At 39.8% G+C, this 23,156-nt stretch overlaps 1 protein-coding gene across 1 annotated transcript; it reads left to right on the top strand.

Moving 5' to 3' along the window:
* Window positions 1-4,664: 4,664 nt before the first annotated feature.
* Window positions 4,665-10,622, top strand: LOC143849046 (uncharacterized). The gene is made up of 5 exons (XM_077358096.1): window positions 4,665-5,336; window positions 5,612-5,955; window positions 6,031-6,232; window positions 6,802-7,275; window positions 10,008-10,622. The coding sequence occupies exons 1-5, from the start codon at window positions 4,770-4,772 to the stop codon at window positions 10,521-10,523; spliced, it is 2,103 nt and encodes a 700-aa protein (XP_077214211.1). The 5' UTR covers window positions 4,665-4,769; the 3' UTR covers window positions 10,524-10,622.
* Window positions 10,623-23,156: the final 12,534 nt, after the last annotated feature.

Raw genomic sequence — 23,156 nt, 5'->3', positions numbered from 1 at the left:
CTGTGCCTACTTTTTTGGCTGTGTCCTCACATATGTACTATGGGCCCTACATTGTTGTCGGGTCCAACCCGTTGATCTGTTGGACCCCAACATAAATAGACAATGCACGAAAATTCATATACATAGGATGATTCTAACCCTCCGTTTTATAGATTCAGAGATGCTTCTATACTGTCGTAGCTCTTAAATATATTGTATACAAGGATAGTGAGAGGAGGGATTAGGTAAGAATGTAGGTCCTTTGTTTTCTGAGTATTTCAAACTTTTCACTAGTTGGATGATCCTTAACCGTCCGATCAAATAGTATCTGAATCACCCAGACTCATGAGTCATGCTGGCATGGTGGCAACGTGCAGGACTGCAGGTCAGGGGTCCTATCTCAAGTCACCCACCAACCAATCTTTTGTGTTAAGTCATTATTCAAAAAGTAAAGGTAGTTGGCTAGTTGGCTCACATGGCAAGGCTATCTTCTTGAAACGGGCGTGTCTTCCTGGCAGCTCCAGAAAATGGTAGAATATATCACCCTGTTTGTTTGAGATTTTTACAACTGATTGTGAGCCCAAAGCCAATTTTTGGACTCAAATTTAAATGTGATTTTGAGCCCAATAATCGGTTCTAGACTCAAAATCGTTTGCCAAAATCTCGAACAGTGACAATTGTGATTCTTATTTTTAGAATCAGAATTAAAATAAAACAAAATCAATCTAAATATAGAATCAGAATCATTACCAAACACATCGTAAGTTCAGTCCCTGGAAGAGTGTCACAGAGGAAGACCCCAGAGCATTCCTCACCCAAAAGGGCGTGTACTTCAGTGGGCAAATGGAAGTACCAGAGGATGTGATGATGGAAATCTTTTGGTAAATCTTTGGAAATCTTTCTTTGATGTGATGATGGAATGACATCCTGTCCTCCTTTTTCTGATAAAGTATTTTACAGAGGATGTTGATATTGGAACGACCACATTCCGATACTTGCAATAACTAAATTTGTCTTTTATTTATTTAACCAGCTGCCAAAGGTTATTACAATTCCCAAAAAGCTCTTAGAAGCCAATTAAAAAGAAAAGACAAAGTGAGTTAATGCAATTATCAAAAGAAAGGTAGAGCTAATATCAATAACCTTTTTACAAATACTATATTGCAGGGGACATTATATTTTCACCCCCTCCCCTTCATTACGTTCCCACCCCCATCAAACCTGATTTGACGTGAAAAGTGGGCTAATTTATGCCAAATCAGGTTATAAGGGGGTGTGCAATTACTGCAAGGGGTTCCCACCCCCATCAAACCTGATTTGACGTGAAAAGTGGGCTAATTTATGCCAAATCAGGTTATAAGGGGGTGTGCAATTACTGCAAGGGGGGTGAAAATATCGTCACCCTTGCAAAGCTAATCTACTAAATAAAGAAGAATCTGGGTACTACATTTATGCCTGCAGCATCTTTCCGTAGAAAGATTAATTAAATAAGAGTAGCTGAAGTGGAAATTGAAATTGATATAGACGCAAATGATGCGTCCCATTCTGCCACCATGTGATATCATCACGGGTGTAAATGGATATTCAAAAATTCGATTACCGTCTCATCCGAATCCGTTTAAAGCGAATATTATCCGAATCTGTTTATGAGATATTCGGCTCTTAGCGGATGTGAATCTGGTAAATAGTATATCCGATCCGTTTAGCATCCGAATCCTAGAAGAAGTCCTATTTATTTATTATTAATAATATCATTAATATTTATTTTTAGTAATGACACACTATCTCTTGTTTCTAAAAGAAAGTGAATTTTCATTTTAGAAAAAAAAAACACTTAAAAAAAAAGTGTTTTAGGTGGGAAATAGAGTAATCTCATTTTAAGGGCATTCTTGGAGTTTGACATGGCTTCTTTATGAAGCAACAAATGTAGGCTGTAGGATGAAAGAGACAGATGGATGATGGTGATTGAAAGAAAATGGTATAGCTTCTGGAGAATTCTAAAGCAAAAAGCCATCTAGGTCGAGATGGTAAATGGACGGCTCGGATCAATTTTCCAACTTAGGATTTTATAAAAACCCAAAATGCAATTAAAAGAAGGGACTTCTAAGGTTTGCAAGGAGAAGCAAGAAAGAGAATAAAGGATGAGGCCGAGACACCATCTCCAACATTCCTTGGTGCCCCCAACCCCACCAAAATCCACCGCCGCCTTCTCCACCTTCTCACGGCCACCTCCATCTCCAACCCAATCCCCAAACCCATTCCATCATATACACTAAAAAAAAAACCCAATGACCATTACCAACACCTTCCATCCCCACCGCCTCTCTTTCTCTGTCTTTGTTTTAAAATGAAGAAGATTGTCTCATATATTTTAGGGTTTGAGAGTTAATTTTGAGAAGAGAAGGTAGAGGTCTGGTTTTGGGTTTGGAAAATTCATTCGAAGAGTAAGAAGGAGAAGAAAGATAAATTGCTGCAATAAAATGTTCAGATTTATCGGATAAACGGATACGGATAATATTCGAATTTGAACAATATCCACCGGAATCAAATTTGGTAATTGATATTAATACTGGACTTTTAATCTTATAACAATGGTATGTTCATGGTATCCATCGAAAGTGCAATCCAATGTTCAATTGGAAATCCCCTATCGTTAGTTTGTATACCCATTGCTCTAACATCAAAGAGGACCCTTCACCATAATTTATCTTTAGTTGACTATGCTATTCTTTATGAGAAGCAAAAACCTGACCTGTGTTGTAGGATAACATAGTTAAGGACACTACTGGTTGTGATACTCCTATGTTTGTAGTCTTCCAAATGATGCATCCACTATGACTGTAATAAGCATGTCGATGTAGTTCATCTTGTGAGTTAGCGAATCCACCTTTGCTACTTTCCTTCTTGTTTCAGGAAGCATAATTCACGAGGTTCTTTTGGTTCGTCTGGTATTTGAACCGACAGAGAATGGATGGTTTCTATCTTGGCCATCGGAAATACCTAGAGACGGATGGATGCCTGACACGTGTTGAAAAACTTTTTGGAATGCTAGCGGCTCTATACATAGTCGGTTTGGCTTGGATTGAAATCTTTCTGTGAACCCAGAGTCCTTGGGTTCTTTTAAATCTTGGTTGTTGTCAATATGAATAGACGGTCGAATCTACGACACGTGGACATCAATATAAAACGGTGGAGTCTTCTAATAATACCCCTATCTGTACCCATTATTCCCCACTCTATAACCATTATTTCCATTGGCATACCCATCTATTATTTCCGTCGGCGTACCCATTATTCCCCTCTCTGTAACCATTATCTATCTACCTACCCATTATTTCCGCCGACGTACCCATTATTCCTATTCCCCTCTCTGTAACCATTATTTCCATTGGCCTACCCATTATTTCCTCCGGCGATCCATTATTCCCTTCTCTGTAACCATTATTTCCATCTGCGCACTCATTATTTTCAACGGTGTACCCATTATTTCCATCGGCGTACCCATTATTCCCCTCTCTGTAACCATTATTTTCGCCGGCGTACCCATTATTTCCGCTTACGCCCTATTTCCACCGGCGTAGCCCTTGATATTCCGGCGGCGTACTCGATATGTTTGGAACACATGTTTGAACCCATAAAATCCGGCAGCGTACTCGATATTTCGGCGGTGTACCCATTATTTATGCCAGCGTACCCTATTATTTCCTCCGACGTACCCATTATGGGTACGCCTAATGAGGACCAAAAGAGAAGGGAAAAGATTCTAAGCCAATGGGTACACCGGCGTAAATAATGGGGTATTCCGGTGTAAATAATGAGGACCAAAAGATAAGGGAAATGATTCTAAGCCAAAAGAGACTTATTCAATAATGTTACCGTTCTAAGCCAAAAGATAAGTGTGAAAAGATAACGTCTACCAGCCAAAAGATAAGTGAGAAAAGATAACGTCAGCGTTCCAAAATCTTTTCCAACACGTGTCAAGCATCCATCCGTCTCTAGTTATTTCCGACGGCCAAGATAGAAACAAACCCAAGGTTCTTTCGGTTGAAATACTCATTCAAATGAACCAAAAGAAGCCTCGTGAAGCGCTCCAATTTAATAGGTATCAGGGTCTTTTTCCAACCCGATTTTGAAGTTTAGCATTTTTTTGGTTCTTGTTTTAAAAGGTGTCCGTAATCCGTAATTTCACTAAACATCGGCCCGCATTATGTACTTTTCTCATTTAGAAATGGTCTTCACACTTTTGAGTGAGCCCTTTTGCAAATTCCATCATGCCATCAATTTGTGACCACAATGCCCATGGTAGATTTTTTTTACTCATAAAAAGACCAAAATGTCATTTTATGTGAGCGTAGGTAAAAAAAATAAAATAAAATAAAATCTTGTTATGTAGTATTTAAAGGGTAGTGAGAGGAACTGGAACTATAGGTTGCGGACCAGGACCGTTATCTATCGGTTGTGTCATGTAGGACCGTTACCAAAATATCATGTAGGAGCGTACCAGGACCGTCATCTATCGGTTGCGGAGGACCGTTATCTATCGGTTGCGTCAATTTGCTTTGCTCATCTTTATCAAACATTGGAGTGTTGAAATCATTTTCCTAATTAAATTCTAATTATAATTAAATTATAAGGTCACCCACATGTTTTTTCCACTCGTCATGTGTTCTTATAAGTAGAGCTTGATTCCATGTTTGTGAAGAGAAAATAGCAACATACATCCCCCTCTTCTTGGTGTATCACGTCAGAGAGAGAGAGAGAGAGAGAGAGAGAGAGGTGAAGTGTAAGCCATGTCTGGTCCCACCATGTTCTTCACAGAAAATGAGTCGTCCATGGTGTTGCCTATTAGAAAGATCAACGGCAAAGATCATCATCCCGGTGGGAGGAACCGGCCGAGGTCTCCTTCTTCCCCATACTCAGTGGGTTTGATGGATGGGAATGAAGAAGATAAGGTGTCATCGAACGAAGACTTCGATTTTAGGACAGTGTCCTTTCGGCTGCTGGACGATGGCCTTGCCGATGAAACCAAAACCATAGAAGAGAAGTGTGCGTGGCTTCGATCTCAACTTGTCGGCCACGATGTTGAATTTGATACCCCATTCGGCAAACGCCACTTGTTGTATGCCGATCACACGGCCTCCGGAAGGTGTTTGCACCATATAGAAAATTACATAATCGAAAAAGTCCTACCTTTCTATGGTAACACCCACACCGACGATAGCTTCGTAGGGCATAGGACCACAAAAATGGCCCACGAAGCCTCTAGGTACATTAAACGTTGCATGGGTGGGGGCCCAGAGGATGCCCTTATGTTCTGTGGGTCTGGTACAACTGCGGCCATCAAGAGGCTCCAAGAGGTAATGTGAAATTAACAAACAATTACTCCTAAAGGAGATGGCGTTATTTAATCTTTTATACTTTACCACTCACCCTCACGAGTGGTCCTGCTTTTTTAGGTTGCCCTATACGTGGCACATGTGCCCCCCTTTTGGATTGGCCATTAAATGTAGATTTTTAATATTAAGTAGCTTTGAACTCAAGACCTTTGCTCTGGTACCATGTGAAACAACAAATTACTCTAAAAGCTTAAGCTGTTGGAGATGACGTTATTTAATATTCTATCCACTAACAGGTAATGGGGATCGCAATTTCCTCCACCATGAGGTTGAGGTTGCTGAAGAACCTCAGGCCGGAGGAGAGATGGGTAGTTTTCGTTGGCCCCTATGAGCACCATTCGAATCTCCTGTCCTGGCGCCAGAGCCTGGCTGAGGTGGTGGAGATTGGGGTCAATGAGGAGGGGCTCATCGACTTTGACATGCTTCGAAAAGAGTTGAAGTCTTCGAAATACACCGATCGCCCTATGTTGGGCTCCTTCTCCGCATGTAGTAATGTGACCGGGATTCATACGGATACCAGAGCTCTAGCTCATCTTTTACACGAGCATGGCGCATTTGCTTGCTTCGACTTTGCAGCGAGGTAAGCGAGAATCTTTGATTTTTCCATCCCTTCTCCACATATCCACCCTTTATGTTTGTCTTTTTTTTTTGGCAGTGGGCCATACGTGCAGATCGACCTGAGATCGGGAGAAATGGAGGGCTACGATGCTGTCTTCCTTAGCCCCCACAAGTTCATCGGAGGGCCAGGAACTCCTGGGATCTTGCTCATGAGCAAGACTCTATACTACTTGAGATCAGCACCTCCTTCTACTTGTGGAGGTGGAACGGTTGCCTTTGTCAACGGTTTCAATGAAAAGGTCTCCTATGGTTTTTTAAATCACCTACGCTTATAATATTTGAAAAAGCTACTGATATTGGCACTACCATATTTTGATAATTGCAGTAACTCATCTTGTCTTTCTTATTTAATTGGCGCATGAGTTGGTGCAGTTATCAAAACATAGTAGTGCCAATATCATGGACTTTGAAAAAAAGAAACGAGAAGAAAATCATGTACCCAAGCTGCAACCTTAATCAAAACCATCCAAGCCGCCTCATAAAGCAGATGCTACGTGGGGACAACCCACTTAATTGGATGGTGATGGTTCATCCGAAATTCAATGTTATTTATTCATACTAGATCATTTTCTAAAATCATATACTCAAGTCATTTATTACGATTCGGAACCAGCAAGGGGTAGTACAAGAATACTCACATGTCGGCCTGCTCTTGGACCTAGCTCACCCTAACGGACAAACCTTATGGAGGAACCCTTATGTTCTCTGGGCATTGGATTCTCACCAATGTTTGCCTTATTCAAGCCCCATATATGCTATGTTAGTTATGCAGAAATGCAGTATAACATGACTAACATGAGCTTCACAGGACACCCTTTACTATGATGAGATCGAAGAGCGAGAGGACGCCGGAACACCGGCGATCATTCAAAAGATCCGAGCGGCACTGGCATTCTGGGTGAAGGAATACATGGGCTACCACCTCATTGACACACAGGAGACCCTTTGGATTGATAAGGCACTCCAAAGACTCTTGCCTAATGCGAATGTTCATGTTCTTGGGAACACTTCGGCAAAGCGGCAGCCAATTATCTCCTTCCTCATCAATACCACCTCAGTAGATCGAGCGGCACCGGAGTCTGGAGAGAAAAAAGTGTACATGTGGAGAGAGAGGGCTGTGAAGAAGGACAAGCCTCTTCATGGCCGCTTTGTAACGAAGCTCCTCAACGATCTCTTTGGCATCCAAGCACGCGGAGGTTGTGCCTGCGCCGGTCCTTATGGCCATCATCTTCTTGGCGTCGAAGTGGAACAATCCTTGGCCTTCCGTTCTACAATTCAGAAGGTAAAATGGATACTTTGTTGGATTGCATGAATTTTCTAGAAAAGTTTGGAAAGAAAAAATATTTCTACTATTTTTACGCACAAAAAAAGATAAATTGAAACCCCCTGTTATTTTTAACTTAGAGGGACCTTCAATTTATGATAATCCCTCTCCAAATTAACCATAATATCTCATCATTTCCATCTAAATTGTAGAAAGAAAAAATTTTCTCAAGAAAAATTATGCATCACAAATGTTTTTCTTGCAATCCAAACAAGGCCTCAGTGTTCCTAAGCCTGTAATTGCTCATGTTATTTCATTACACTTGCACATTCGTGTACACACCATATGCACATGTGTTCGTGTATATATATACGTGAACATAGGGGAATGATGTGTCCACCCCCTATAATTTGTTTTTTCCCCTAAAAATAACAATGTTTGCACCTCCTTTTTATGGGAATTGCTAGCGTCCATCGCAAAAGGCATTTCGCGGCTGGTCTGTCGCATGTCAGATCAGCCACCTTGTGAATGGAGTTGTTGTCTCCATTCACGAGGTGGCTGGTCTAACATGCGACAGACGAGCCGCGAAATGCCTTTTGCAATGGACCCTATCAAATCCCCTTTTCTATTATCTTTTCTTGAAAATAAATAAAAGATACCATAAGGGAGTGTAAATGTCATTTCCCACAGAAATATAGGAATATGAAATTTTAAACTCCTCCTTTTTAAACAATATGGTACTCCTTTCTTCAGTTTACATTTTCTATAGGGCAATGATAAATTTGCACCCCCTATAGGATAATTCACACCCCTTTAAAGGGAATAATGTGGCAGACTTCAATGCTTTTTTGACGTTTAAAGGGGTGCGAATTATCCTACAGGGGGTTCGGATTCATCATCGCCCTTTCTATATTGGCTGTTGAAGGTTATGATTCTGAAAAAAATAAGCTCAAGGAAACCCATATCAATAGGGTCATAAAATAGAGAAACTATATGGTGCCCGAGAGTGAAGTCCAGTGCTGGCAGTACGACAAAGGTACTGCTCTTGATATTTGATCCAACAGCAGCCACTTATCTCAAGGGCGTGAAGTCCTGCAATGGCTCAGGCCCCATATAAAATATCCACAAAATAACGGGTATCTTGATGTGTGTGTATGTGAGAGAGAGAGAGAGATTTTATATCCACATTCTCCCTTCTAATTAACAATAGCACCCTTCTCTTTATTAAACACTTGGAAAACACTTCTAAAATGGGATCATATTTAGAAAATAAAGAAGATGGTGAGATTGACAGATAATTTGGACAATTTCAATTGATTTTTGGTAGGGCTGCAACTCGGGTCGGGCGGGTCGGGTTTTGGAGAACCCAACCCTACCCGAGAAATATCTCGGGTCGGGTCGGGTTTTTTTTCGGAAAACCCACGATTCCCAAACCCAGCCCTACGCATGATAAATCTCGGGTCGGTTTGGGTTTTTTCATGTTGACGCAATTTTTTAAGGAAAATTCTTGTTTGGCAAGGCAACTCAACTCATAGAAGCAGAAATTACACTCACATTACACTTGAATCAAACAATGATGTAATTACACTCACATTACACTTGAATCAAACAATGCTGTAATCAAACAATGTTGTAATTACAATCAAACAATGCTGAATCAAACACTTGAATCAATTCAACTCATAGAAGCAGAAATTACACTCATACAATAACAGTGGGTGCGTGAGTTTTCACTTTTAACTTTTAACTAACAATAGAAAAAAATGTACATACTATAACTTATGTAACTCGGGTCGGGTCGGGCCCCTTCAAACCCGGCTCGACCCGAGATTCATGCAGGCTTTTGAATGCTCAACCCGGCTCGACCCGAGACCCATGAAACCTGAACCCAACCCAGGCTATTTTCGGGTCGGGTCGATGCGGGTCGGGTAAAACCCGGCTCGAGTTGCAACCCTAATTTTTGGTGTTTGTGGGGATTGATTTGGGCAATTTCCAATTGATTTTTGGTGTTTCATGTTTGTGGGGATTTATGCCCCGTCTCTGTCTTCTTGCGCATTTGTCACGAAAGAGGCTCTCGTCTGTTTTTTTCAAACGGGATTCCCATTTTGCTAGCAACCCTCTAAATACTTTTTTGATTGGCTGTTGATAGATGTTAGTGCATTAATTGTTAATATCTTCAATTCTTGAAAAAGCTGTTTTCCATGGGGAAAATGATTTCAAATGAAAAAATTTCTTGAAAAAAAAGAAGCTAATGACAATGAAAAGAAACATTCTTATAATAAACGGACGGGCGCCCTTGCAAAAATGAGGTGAAACTATGGAAGGGCATCCCATCCACATCACCATAGTACATTTATAGTAGGGAAATGATAAATGCACCCATTTTCATCGCTTGGGACACCCAGCTGCATTGTACGTGGCCAACAGGTCACTTCATTCCTTTAAATGTGAAGTACATCAGCCCCTTTGCAGTCATAGATACACTGTAGCCGGGTGTCCCTAGTAATGAAAAGGGGCGCATTTATCATTTCCCTTACAGTAACACAAAAGTAAAAAAGATGTTAAATGCTCTATATGGTAACGTGGATCCAATGGGGGCGTCCTTTCACCCTATTTTTGCAAGGGCGCCCCACAGTTTAGCGTTCCTCATACTTTAGATAGATTATAGATAGATAGATAGATAACACTTACACACACGGACAAGGCTTTTTCCATAGCTTAATCCTGGTTAACACATCAACAATTTGCAGGGATACAATGGGCTTAAACCCGGATGGACAAGGATAAGCTTCTCTTACTACATGTCCCTCACTGAATTCGAGTTCATCCTTTCCACCATTGAGTTTATAGCGGTCTACGGCCAACGTTTCCTCCCCCTGTACCATTTCAACTGGAAGACGGGTGATTGGACATTCCGTAAGAATGCTCTCAAGAAGGTAGTCGGGGAACTACAATCATTGGCACCCGATGGCTTGAAACTGGGCATCCACTCACTCGGCGGAGGCTATCGTAACCACCACGACCCACCCACAACGCCCATGAGTAAGATCGATAATCAGGCGCATGGTGGAGGTTACCACGCGCACCATGACTCACCCTCTTCGCCTTTCGGCCAGATCCATAATAGAAGTGGGGACATGGAGCACAAGTACACAACATACCTTAAGAGTGCGCGCTATGTTGCTACTTCACTCCCTAAGTTCCCGGCACAACGTCGGGTGCTAGAAGGAATTGATCACGCCGACCTTGTTCTTTTTAGATTGTGATTGGCTGTTTTATAAATTAGAACTATTACCTTTTGTGTAATGTTGTAGTTTTTCTTCAAAAATTGCAAATACAAAATAAAAAATTGTTAATATGGCTCACCTGATCTCTATTACGAAACAAAATGTGACAATGTTAGTAAAAACCGTTTCTTTGGTGTGGAGAGATGAGGCATGGACTAGGTCGCTTTCTTTAAGGTGGATTTGTGCCTTTGCAGAAACTAATTCTGGTGTAGCAGATCCAAGTATAATCACCCTCAGAATATAACATCTTGGCGCACCGTTGATCTCTATCAAACTGCACGTTTGAAGAGATTCGAACCACCTGCGGGAACACTCTGGTTGCCTAGAAAAATCGAGAATGAAAAAGAAGTTAACAGTAACCTTATCCAAAAGAAAACTTAGAGCTTTTCTTAAGTATTCTTCTATTTGAAAAACTTGGCTAGATTTTGAACTTTATAAGAGAAAAGAGTCCATTTAGAAACACTGCTTTGATCGGTAAAGACACCACTTCGAAACGCCATCTAAGAGAAAATCTGTTTTCTGGATGTTACCGAAAATTTTTAGCAGAAATTTTTTCTTTTATGTAAAAATGTCAAGCCGAACAGTTGGAACTCGAACAATCACGACTCTACCGTGGAAACCTCTTCCGCTAGATAACAGTTTGGCGTGGGAATGTTCTCTTGAATGTGAAAATTTTCTTTAAAATGTAAATCTTCTTTTAAATGCGTAAGCTTAAACTTGCTTGATGAAGGAAATCTTTTCTTTACAACGAAAATGGTGAAGTTTGATGGACTTTGACCAAAAAAAGAATTAAATAAACGGAAGAGAAAAAGCTTCGGGTCATACGCACGGTCGGTCATGAAATTTTTCTAAAGGATTCATATAGCTGACCGCAACTACTTTGGGACAAAGGCTTTGTTGAGCTGACGTAAGCTAGGGTTTGGCGGGGACCCCTACCGGTTTATTAGAAAGAGGAAGGTTTTACAATCTGCATACAAAAACTTACCCCTATCACAAGAATTGGGAATCATACCTAAAGAGCAAAGGTAAGACATATCGATCCTCCTAAACTTAGAAGCACGGTCTAAGCAAAGTGGAAGCACAAAGAATCTCAAAGAGCACTATTAATCTCGAAGACCACTAATGATGAGAGCGTCTATCAACCTCTGACTCAACTTCCTAAGGCTCTAGCTCATCCTCAAATTTTGGTGGCTTTTTCTACTCAACTCCTGCCATGCTTCATTTTGATTATAGGAAGTAGTTTGAAATTGTCGACCATTGCTTTCCACAACCACCATCTGTCTTTGTTCTCCGGATTAGGGGAGCTTTTATTACTCTGTTTTTCTTATTTTGGGGAGTTCCTCTCAACTCTGTTACCATATCAATGTTATTCCCAGAAAAGCCAAATAAAAGGGAAACGACAAGGTGAATTAGTGCAATTATAAAAAACATGGTAGTGCAAAAACCAGGAGCCTAAAATATCCCCTCAAGTTTTTATTGGGTTGACTCAGTCAAATTGACGAGCCGATTTTTTTGAAGAGTTGGAGTCGTAGATTTAAAAATCTGAATTAGGACGAAATGAGACATTTGTCATGTAGGGAGGAAAACTATGACATGTCGGGAAAAAACAACCACAACCACAAATTGGACTATTTGATGGGACTTGTAAAACGAAGAATTTCTATCTCACTAACGTTGTCAAGAGAGTTTGTATACGGATAGGATACTACTGATACTTGTACTACGGTGTTTTAAAAATGAGAAGAACTCAGCTTGTCTCGAGCGTTTTGAGAATAATAGTAGCTTTTGACAGCTGGTTAAATAATAAAAGACAAGGTGAATTCGTCTCATTATCAAAACATGGTACTGGGAATCTCAGTAGCCTTAATTTTTTGTTGTTGTTGGATCCTCCATCGTCTATGTGAGCCCAACTAATATGAAATTCTTAACATATATGGACCAATCAGCTTTTTTGCCCATTCGGTATCTTACAGTATACATTTTGGATCGCCATTTTTTTTTTTTTTCTATTTTTGCCATTAGGCCCCTCTATATTGGCCTCACTAGTAGAAAATCAATAATTATCTGCGGGACCCATTATTTTTTGGCCAATAGGTCCTCCTAGTACATCATTGATTAGTATAAGGAATTTAACCTGGTAGAACTCACTCCTAAAAGCTAGCCATCAGAGGGAGGGTACTCATTCCCTTATAACCCATCCCCATCCATTTCACTTATCCGATATGGGACTATTTGCATGGACCATTTTAGGGGGAGAGATCTTCAATCAACGGTGGACATCTATATCATTATATCAAGCGAGGAGGCCTTGACCGTTGTATATTGCTTGGACTGTTAAGGATGGCATTCCATATAGATGATGCAATAAATATTAGCCTTCCATACCGAGGGGTGAGAACTTTAATCTTGGTAGTGTTTGCTTCAATGAATGATGGAGATTCCATATTAGTAGAGCTTGGTGATCAACACTTGCTAATACAAATGATGTAGGCCCCACCCTATTGCTTCCAAAAATTAAAGAATTCTTTATTGGATGTAAGAACAATAATACAATATTACAAGGACAACAATGGCCTACATAAGGAGGGCCATCAAAGAGATGAATCCCCATCCAAACATGAAGAGACGTCCCACAAACGAACCAAAAGAGGAAACATAAACTCATATAAATAAGCAATCTGCCGAAAGAAAATTGAAATAAACTAATATTTCTCCTTGGAGGGGGTACAGCAAAATGGCCAAAGGAGATGACACCTTTGCTCACAAACTAGTCTGCCCATCTATTTCCATCACGAAAGATGTGACGAATCTTCCAATCAACAAAATTTAATTAATAGATAGTTTCAAGACTCCTCTCCGTCATTGTAGACTCCCCTTAATCGACTCCATTATGCCTTGAAGTCGATCAAAACTTCTTTGACTCTCCCAAGTTATGGCCGCACCAACCAACTACTCCGCGTGTCAACTAAGATTTGCTTTGGCCAGGCGCTTTCAGCATCTTTTGAAATACTAATTGAATATGGGTTAAGGAGCATTAAAAGCTCTATTTTTTACTCGTTTTTAGATGGCAGCCCCTCTATTCCCACGTTTCATTAAATGCCTGCTACTTTTGTCAACATCAAGAAAAGATTGAAGCTTTAGAGGGGTGTCTATATCAAAAACAGCTTTCTATTATTAATATAGTTAAATAGTTGTGGACCCCGATCCTGAGGACGGTGAGGGAGGGACGCGAGATCCCCCGTGAATCCTCGGAGGCCTCCACAATGTGAAGGAGAGCTCTACCAAGGAACTCTCGAAATGATGCCACTCACAACATGAGTGGCGAATGTATATGTATGAGATACCTCTTGATCCGGAGACAAAAGCCTCAAAACCAAGACGCACCTGAAAATAACTCAGAGTCGCCATCCAAGGAAATGGGCCCTGGATCCCATGAAATACTCTATTGCAACGAATAACCAGAGATACAAAAGGTCCGTGCCTGGTGACCAATGAGGAAGATCCGAAGAGCACCTCGAATTCGCCCAAGTGCAAGCACATGGTCTCTTATGCCATTTTCAATTAACTTTGAAGAGTTTTGGGCGAAAATCATGTGAAATGAGAACAATCGTCCCCGAGAAAACGTCTATCTAAGCATGCATGACCCGGGGATGGGCAAAGAAAGCGAACAAATCCTAGCTCATCACATCTAAGAAAGCAATAAACAAGTACATGCAGAGCTATAACTAAACAGGTAATGACAGGTATAATGAGATAAGAAAAGCAGTAAAGATCTATATCTAGACAGATAATCAAGATAAGACAAATGAATAAACGTTATAGCTAAGCAACCAAAGCAGTAAAGTAATCACACTAACATGCGAACCTATGAGAGATAAGGTTACGAAAATAGCAATCAATCACATGCTTGAGAAGCAAACAAACTAGAAGCGACGAATAACAAATCTGAGGCAAGCACACGACAAGCTAAAAGATGCAAGAAAATAAAAGAATCAGGAAATCATCGGTATGCGAGAACAAAAAACTGCTAGGAAAAAGAAAATGGAACACACGATAAGCTCAGAGGGCGATTCAAAAGAAATCAAGCCCAGCGATCCTAATCTGCTGAAGATCGGATAAGTCTCGCGATCGTCATGACCTATCATTGAGCTCAGTGAAGACAATCCCTGTGAAGGGGCTATGCTATGTCATCGCCCGTCCCAAAACTCGATAAAACGTCGGAAAACCGATGTAAACCGAAAAACCACAATCAAAATCGGAAATGGAATGAAAAGGGGGCTCCGGGTGACCTGGCCATCACCATCCTTGCCCATTTTTGTTTTTGTTTTGAAAGATTTGAAAATGTTTGAAAATATTTATTAAAAAGGTTTGACTGGACTTGGGTGGACCCAAGCTACCTACGTACCCTGTGGAAAGGGATCAAGCCAACGTAGTTCGAAAAAGTTTTTTCAAAAATGCTTTTGATGTTTTTGACGATTTTTTATTTTTGCTATTTGATTTTTATGTGTTTTTTATCCCTTTTGATTGAAAAAGGGGGTTTGGCTCAAGAGGTTGCCGTCCGTTATAGCCTAAACCCGACGATGTGTTCCCAAAATCGATGGAATCCCGAAACTCGAAAAGGATCCCGAGGAACGTGCAAAGTAAACCCGAAGAAGAAGACAAGGTTGAACCCTTGAACCCTATAAGAAGCAAAGGCCCCACAAAGGGAGAATCCCTAAACCCCATGAGAAATCCTAGTATGAGGACAAGAAGGGTAAAGGGTTGGCTCAAGAATCATTCTGTCATCGCCAGATCCTAAAAAAAAATGAAAATGTCCCTAGGAAGCCAAAGGAGGTTACGAGAAATTGATGAAAACCCCTAATGAGAGAGGGAAGAAGAAAAGAATGTGAGCGCGTCCTATCTTATCAGAACCGATGATATGAAATGGAGGGTACAACATCATAAGACAATAACATCATTTCATCTCAAGTACTAACTGTAATATGGTGGAACCAAAATGTAATAAAGCAGGACTAAAGTGTTATGGACATCTACAACATTGGACTGGCAATACCATGAAGATCATTGGATATGCAGACTCAAAGTCTTCGATGGGGATGACTTGACAAACTCGTAGCCATTCGATAAGTGCAAAACATTTAACGAGTAGACACAACAAAAATTGCCAAGTGAGTAAGCCTAAGGTTTCAAATGAAAATTGCTTGATGAGCTCAGAACCATTCTGTAACATGGTGAAAACCTCAATGAAATTCATTCACTGGGCGGCCATGTTGAGAGTTTTGAGATAAGCAGACCTAAACTGTCAATAGAAATCATTTAACGAAACCAAAACTCATTCGGCAGCACCATGGAAATCGCAAAGTGAATCATTTAAAGGCAGGCACAATATAAATTTCTAGATGGGTCTCAATAAAAACTATTTTACGAGTTCCAAAACCACTTGGTGACCTAACAAAACCATGCTGAAAAGTATAAAATGGGTAAACACGATGAAGGTTGCAAGGTGGTCAAACTCAAGATTATTAACGTAAATCATTTGACGAGCTTAAAGAGATTCGATAACACAATGATAATTAACGATGAAAATCATATGACAAGTAGTGATAATGAGAATTACTAGATGGGCAAACCTGAAATGTTCAATAGATATCACTTGATAGGCTGATTCTTAATTTGTTAGACATCAAATTAGACTTTGTTCATATGCGGATTGCCATGAACCAATTTGTTGTGACCTCAAACAATAGAGCCTTAAACCAAAAAAAGCACATCCAATGAAAATTCAATGGGACTCATCATCCACCATTCAAACTCAAGGTGACATTAAAGCTTGAAGGAGGAAGATTCAACCAAAGATTAGAGGAGAAAAAGAATAAATTCTTTTTATTTTTGTTATTTATTTCAAGTTCCAATTTGATGTACTTAAGTTTATTTCAAGTTAGTGAAGAGGTTACTTTTCTTTTGTTTTTTTTTTCCAAGTTCTTGATGATACTTCTCTTCTCTATCTTCTTTAATTTTGTTTCTTTTCCCTTCTCCATGAGTAGCTAAACCCATCTACTTGGGGTTTAGATGAAGCCATGTGGAAGGAGAAAGATGATTAATTAAAACCAGTGGCTTATATAACAACTTATGTAAGGATTTGTATTTGTTGGATCCCAATCACTTATGCCATTGGCTTTCCCCCGTCGTATAAGTAATTGCCGATAAACAATTATAATTTCTTACATAATATACAAATTTGCATAGTATATTTGATTAAACACTCATGGGCAATGACATCTATTGATCTTATTCCCCATTGACTGGATTTATCAAATACACTATCCAATACAAAAATTGGTTTGATTAATAATCTAATCCCACCCTTGATGGATTCTAACCCTAAGTACTCTTTTAATTGAATCAAGGCTTTTCTACCAATTCCAATTATTTTTCCAATCAATTTAGAGTTTTAGATTTTGGCTTTATAATTACGTTAGATAATTAGTAGAATTCCTTTTGGTTTACTTTGCCTAAATATAAGAATTAAAGTTGTAATCGTTTCTTTATTGTTTTCAATCCTTGTCTATTTAGTTTATAAATTTAAATATATTGTTGGATCCGAGGTTGTAGTCCACGGAAATTCTGAGTCCATTCCAGGCAACAATATATCATAAGTTTATTTTCTAACTAGTATAAGGGTAGAAATCACAATAAGCTCTTCCATGAGTTCGACTCGTATTTACACGATCCGTGCACTTACGGTTATTTAATATCACAATCATCAATGAAGGTTAGATGAATTTAGTAAACTTCATTGTAGTATTTTCAAAAATTAAAAATCATGGTTTTCAGTTGAGGAAACCAGAAGATGAGAATAATCTATGGTTAAGATCTCATAATTCTTAAAAGTATAACTTTCTTGATTAAAGAACTATATATGAACTTTTATTCCACAAAACAGGAGAACAAAGAAAAATATCAGTGAACAACTATGTCTAATACTAATGAATTTTATGGGATGATCATTTCTTGAACCAAATAAAAATTTCTATGTATCTATAGAAATCTTTAATAATTATTGAGAAATAGTTTACTGATTTTGTTTGGTACCAAACTAATAGGCGAAAATCTCAAGAGCTGTTGGAATCCGTTAGGATAAGCCCTTTAAACTTGTCCCGGCCCATACCTGGTTGGGTCCCACTTAGTCTCATACCTAGGAAGGCTCCCACCGAGGATCATAACATTCCACCATGCTTTCGCATCCGATGTCATCGGTGACTCACTAGTGGCAGCTTTCATTTCTGGCCTTTTCCCCTTCCATGACTCGAACAAGTGACATGGTGACAGGCCCCCGCGTAGGATCATAACAAATATCTTACCACCTTGACTACTGTTATTCTTGTACCTTTTTTTCATATCTTGGTATTCTCTGACTCCCGTGACATGCTCGGTCATGATCTTTTTTTCTTCCTTTAATAAAATTCCACCATTTCAAAAACAAAATTGATTGTCACGCTAATCATTTACAAATCTTTTTTTTCTTTGGCCAACTTTAATTGCAGATCTTTGGACGAGATAGACTAAATGGGCATTAAGGTGGCAGTGTATTTGTTGGAAACACATTTTCTGCTATTCCCTACTTGTTTCTAGTCTCTGTGATCCCAGGCACCGTGGCCTACTACCTTGTCGGCCTTCAGAGACCGGTCGAACACTTCATACTTTGCTTTGGTGATATTTGTATGTATGATGTTAGTCGAGAGCTTGATGATGATGGTCGCGAGCATTGTACCGAACTTTCTCATGGGTATAATCACCGGTGCCGGAATCCAAGGGGTGATGATACTGAGTGGTGGCTTCTTCCAATTGCCAAACAATTTCCCCAAGCCATTTGGAAATCAATATTTATGGCAACTTCCTTCACCATCGCTGCTCCTCGACGTTGCTCCGGCAGCAGCGAGACTTCCCTCCCTCCCTCTCTCTCTTTCTTTCTCTTAAAACATGGTCATGAAGATGATTGATGTGTTTTGTATCCAAAACTCAAATCCAAATCAAAATACAAATATATGAGGTAACCAAATGGGCCCAGTGTTTTTCATAAAGTTAGCCCCACTTCTATGAAAATTGGGAATCTTCCCTATCGTATAGGATTTTGCCAACTAAATTAATGCCTTTTTCCACCTAGATTAACTCAATCCAGAATCTTCCACCGATTAATGCCCTTTTCCTACCTAGATTTACCTCTCTCTCTCTCTCTCTCTCTCTCTCTCTCAATATCAATCAATGCCCCCTCACTCGTTTCAACTGATTTGCCGAGGTGAATGGCACCTTATCTGCATGATTGTATATGATGTAGGCCCGTATTTGAAAAATAGTACACCACAAGACGATCAAAACCGTCCATTTGATTAGTCACAAGATTTTACATGCTAGTATTGTACAGGCTGCACCACAGGATGATCTAAACTGTACATTTGATGGGCCAAGACGAAAATAGGTCGTGCCCAAAAATTCATTTATGTGAGAACATAATATGATGTACACCTGTATATATTAGAGGGCTAGGATCATCTCAAGTGCTATAAAAACACATTTAAGAGGATTATTTTTCCTCTCTTGAACTATTTGAAAAACACCCTTAAGCATTTCAAAGAACTTGCAAATTCCTTTGGCTTGAGATTTTGTTTTTCTTCTCCCCAAACTTGCCTTGCACTTGCAAATCAATTGAGTTTGGATTTAGGGCTTTCACTTGCAATCTTTTGTGGAGAGCACTCAAGGGGACTACATCGTGCATCAAGCTTTCAAGAGAAGCCAAGCAATTCATCTTCCATTCATTGTAAAGGTGGCTAGGGCATCCTATTTTAATACCCTAGGGAGTATCGCTTAGAACTCGGCGAAGAAGGAGAGTCGGTGTAAAGGTGTCAAGGGCATCCTCATTTAATACCCCTTGGAAGTGTAATCGCCTCGGAGCCGGGCATCGTGGAGGTCTCACATAGTGGAAATCCTTAAGGACGATCTTAAGAAGAGTGGAGTAGGGCTTTGCCCGAACCACTTTACATCGGTGTGTTCCTTCCTTGTCTTGCACTTTCATTCTTATTTTGGTTTGGTATTTTCTTTTGATTTGATCTTAGTTGAACTAACCAAAATCTAATTAAGAAAAGAAAAATCAAAATAGGTTTAATACTTAAATTTAAAAAGGTATAAATTGTTGTTAAATTCAATTCACCCCCCCTTTTGTTTATTTCACATATAGACTAATGTTTTTGGGTATTATAAAGGGACTTGAAAGGGTTAAGCAGATGATAAGGGCTTTACAATCTGCCCCTTCCAAGCAAGCCATTCAAGTCATGGACCACTTATCTACGCCTTCACATGGTTAAAATTGTTTAAAGTACCCTTTGTTCCTTTAATACTGCTTTGACTAATGTTAATCCAGCATGTAAAGTCCAATTATCGTGTACTCTTTAATCAATTCCATGCGTGTACTCTTTAATCAATTCCATGCTTTATACGATAATTGTCATGTATCTTTAGAAAATAGATCATTGGCCCATGACCAAAAAATCACGGAAAACAAACGATCCCGACTATTTGATTTGTGCCCTTAAATGAATAGCTAGAAAATAAGAAAGCCAAGATCCACAATCATGGAGAAAGTTGCTGAGACCCGGCTAGAACTAGGGGCGCCACTCAGGACGGGTCGGGTTGTGGCCAACCCGACCCAACCTGAATACCACTTTTTTCCAACCAGAACTCGACCTGACCCAATTTTCAACCAGATGAGGTTCGACCCAACCCGATGAACCCTTTTTTCCAACCCGACCCGGCCCTGCCCGAGTTAAACCCGACCCAACCCAACCCAAATTTTTAAGCTTAGAAAAAATAATCATAAAAAATGTCTGGTTGAACTCAGATCAGGTTGCCCAAACCCTCAAACAGAACCCGACCCGACTCTTTTTCGGGTTGAACCCAACCGGAGTTGCACCCCTAGGTAGAACTCGGCCTTAAAAGCTATAGCAACTACACCTTCATCTTCACTTGGAGACTCTGATTTATCAAGTGGGAAAAATTCCACACAGCCAAACGTGCCCTAAAGAAACGATAAATGCACTTTGTTGAGATTGAACAATGACGTTGCCCTTGCAGGTGGTTTTTTGCAAGGCAGCCCATCAGTCTATCATTCCTCTATATAATAACATGAAATCATATAGTGCACGTGCGTAGCTTGAGGTAATGCAACAAAAGTGTCCCATTCATATTAGATCGAACAGTAGCCTCTCATGATAAATGCTGTTCCTTAATTTATTAGTAGTAGGTAAACCCATATAATAACTGCACTAATTTTCTCCATTAAATAATCACTATCAGCAGACCTGTAAATCCTCCAACAGCATTTTGATCTCTCTCTCTCTCTCTCTCTCTCTCTCTCTATATATATATATATATATATATATATATATATATATATATATATATATATAGATGGCTTCACCTAGTAAGGTACTTAGATGGACACCCAACCAGGGACGGAGCCAAGGAGGGTCCAGGGGGGGCAATTCCCCTGAAATCCGGGAAAATTTCAAAATCTATGGATTAAAGCCACGTTTGGATACCAACAATATTTAGATTTGGATTTAGTTGATATTTTGAACTGGATCAGATCCTTAGATTTCCAAATCAGCTACAACAGTGCAAAAAATTCCAATTTTCAAATCTGTCCTGCTGGATATTATTTGGAAATCAATATTTGTGGTAACTTCCTTCACCATCGCTGCTCCTCGACGTTGCTCCGTCAGCAGCGAGACTTCCATTCCCCCCCCCCTCCCTCTCTCTCTCTCTTTCTCTCTCTTAAAACATGGTCATGAAGATGATTGATGTGTTTTGTATCCAAAACTCAAATCCAAATCAAAATACAAATGCATGAGGTAACCAAATGGGCCAAGAGTTTTTCATAAAGTTAGCCCCACTTCTATGAAAATAAGGAATCTTCCCTATCTTATAGGATTTTGCCAACTAAATTAATGCCTTTTACCACCTAGATTAACTCAATCCAGAATCTTCCACCGATTAATGCCCTCTCTCTCTCTCTCTCTCTCTCTCTCTCTCTCTCTCTCTCTCTCTCTCTCTCTCTCAATATCAATCAATGCCCCCTCTTTCGTTTCAACTGATTTGCCGAGGGGAATGGCACCTTATCTGCATGATTGTATATGATGTAGGCCCGTATTTGAAAAATAGTATACCACGAGACGATCAAAACCGTCCATTTGATTAGAGTCACAAGATTTTACATGGTAGTATTGTACAGGCTGCACCACAGGATGATCTAAACCGTCCATTTGATGGGCCAAGACGAAAATAGGTCGTGCCCAAAAATTCATTTATGTGAGAACATAATATGATGTACACCTGTATATATTAGAGGGCTAGGATCATCCCATGTAAATGAATTTTTGGACACAACCTATTAATGTCGTGGCCCATCAAATGGACGGTTTGGATCATCCTATGGCATGGCCTGTACAATACTTTTTGAAAAATACTGGACTATACACATGCAAACTCTCTATAGTTAATTATGAGATTTTATATGTTGTATGAATGTAAAGTCAAGTATTTTTTTAAAAGTAGGGCCCAATTCATAAGATGATCCAAACTGTTCATTTGTTGCGCACGATATAAGTAGGTTGCACGCCTGCACCCCGTAAATCATCTCCATAGGATGATCCTAACCCTCCGATCTATAATGGGATTGCCCGCTATAGAAACCTCTATAGATTGAATGGTTAGGATCATCCTATGGAGATGATTTACGTGATGCAACCTATTTATGTTGTGGCCCAATAAATGAACGGTTTGGATCATCGTATGAAGTGGGCCCCACAGTATTTTTTGAAAAATGCTTCACTTTAAAAATCTCGAATATTATTGGGATTTTCAAAGTAGAAAGTGATCCTCTTGGGTGGGTCTTGGAATTTATTAAATCACCAATATTCTTGGGCAATGGATAGTGGGCCCTACTACATCAAAATTTGAGGTGTAAAATGTGGGCTCCACCTTATGCATAGGTTCGGGGGAGATGGTGGGCCCTACCTATCAAACATGAAGTGTAGAATGGTGGGCCTCAACATGCTATAACAATCTTCTATGGACTTTGCCCCCCCTAGAGCAAATTCCTGGCTCCGTCCCTGGACTGAAGACTCTTTTTCGGGAGATATTTCTTCTGGAAAGTGGTAGACATGTATTTGTGTCTTTCTTTAAGGTACGACAAGCATTTGAAATCAATAATTTGAAAACCAAAGCAATTTCCATAGTATTTTGAATTTAAGTGATAAAATTTTCTTATTAGGACACGTTAGGCTACCATGATTTTTTTTCTTGGAATATTAGCTTACCCAATGGTGAGGGAAGCATGAGGGATAGATACTGGAGGGACATAGGGTGGTGAGGCCAAGAAAACTCTTAAAAACCAGGAAACAAAAAACTCCACTCAAAATATGATTGACTTTTTCCTAATTTTTTAGCCACCTCTCACCCTAAACTCATTCGTGTCCTCTCAAGTCTCTCCTCGTCCCACCCGCCTTACCCTTCATCTTGGGGACACTAATTTATCAGGAGAAACAGAAAGGGAAGTGA

Source organism: Tasmannia lanceolata, unplaced genomic scaffold (assembly GCF_043159265.1).
Source record: "Tasmannia lanceolata isolate RefF3 unplaced genomic scaffold, GAP_Taslan_0.1 ptg000016l, whole genome shotgun sequence".
In the NCBI taxonomy this organism is placed as follows: domain Eukaryota; kingdom Viridiplantae; phylum Streptophyta; class Magnoliopsida; order Canellales; family Winteraceae; genus Tasmannia; species Tasmannia lanceolata.
The sequence above is the reverse complement of the archived record's forward strand: the minus strand, read 5'-3'. Positions and strand labels throughout refer to the sequence as shown.

Coding starts and splice junctions, on each gene's coding strand:
- LOC143849046 (XM_077358096.1), top strand. CDS start 4,770: ATGTCTGGTCCCACCATGTTCTTCACAGAAAATGAGTCGTCCATGGTG. Junction 5,337..5,611: donor CCATCAAGAGGCTCCAAGAG/GTAATGTGAAAT, acceptor ATCCACTAACAG/GTAATGGGGATCGCAATTTC. Junction 5,956..6,030: donor TGCTTCGACTTTGCAGCGAG/GTAAGCGAGAAT, acceptor TTTTTTTGGCAG/TGGGCCATACGTGCAGATCG.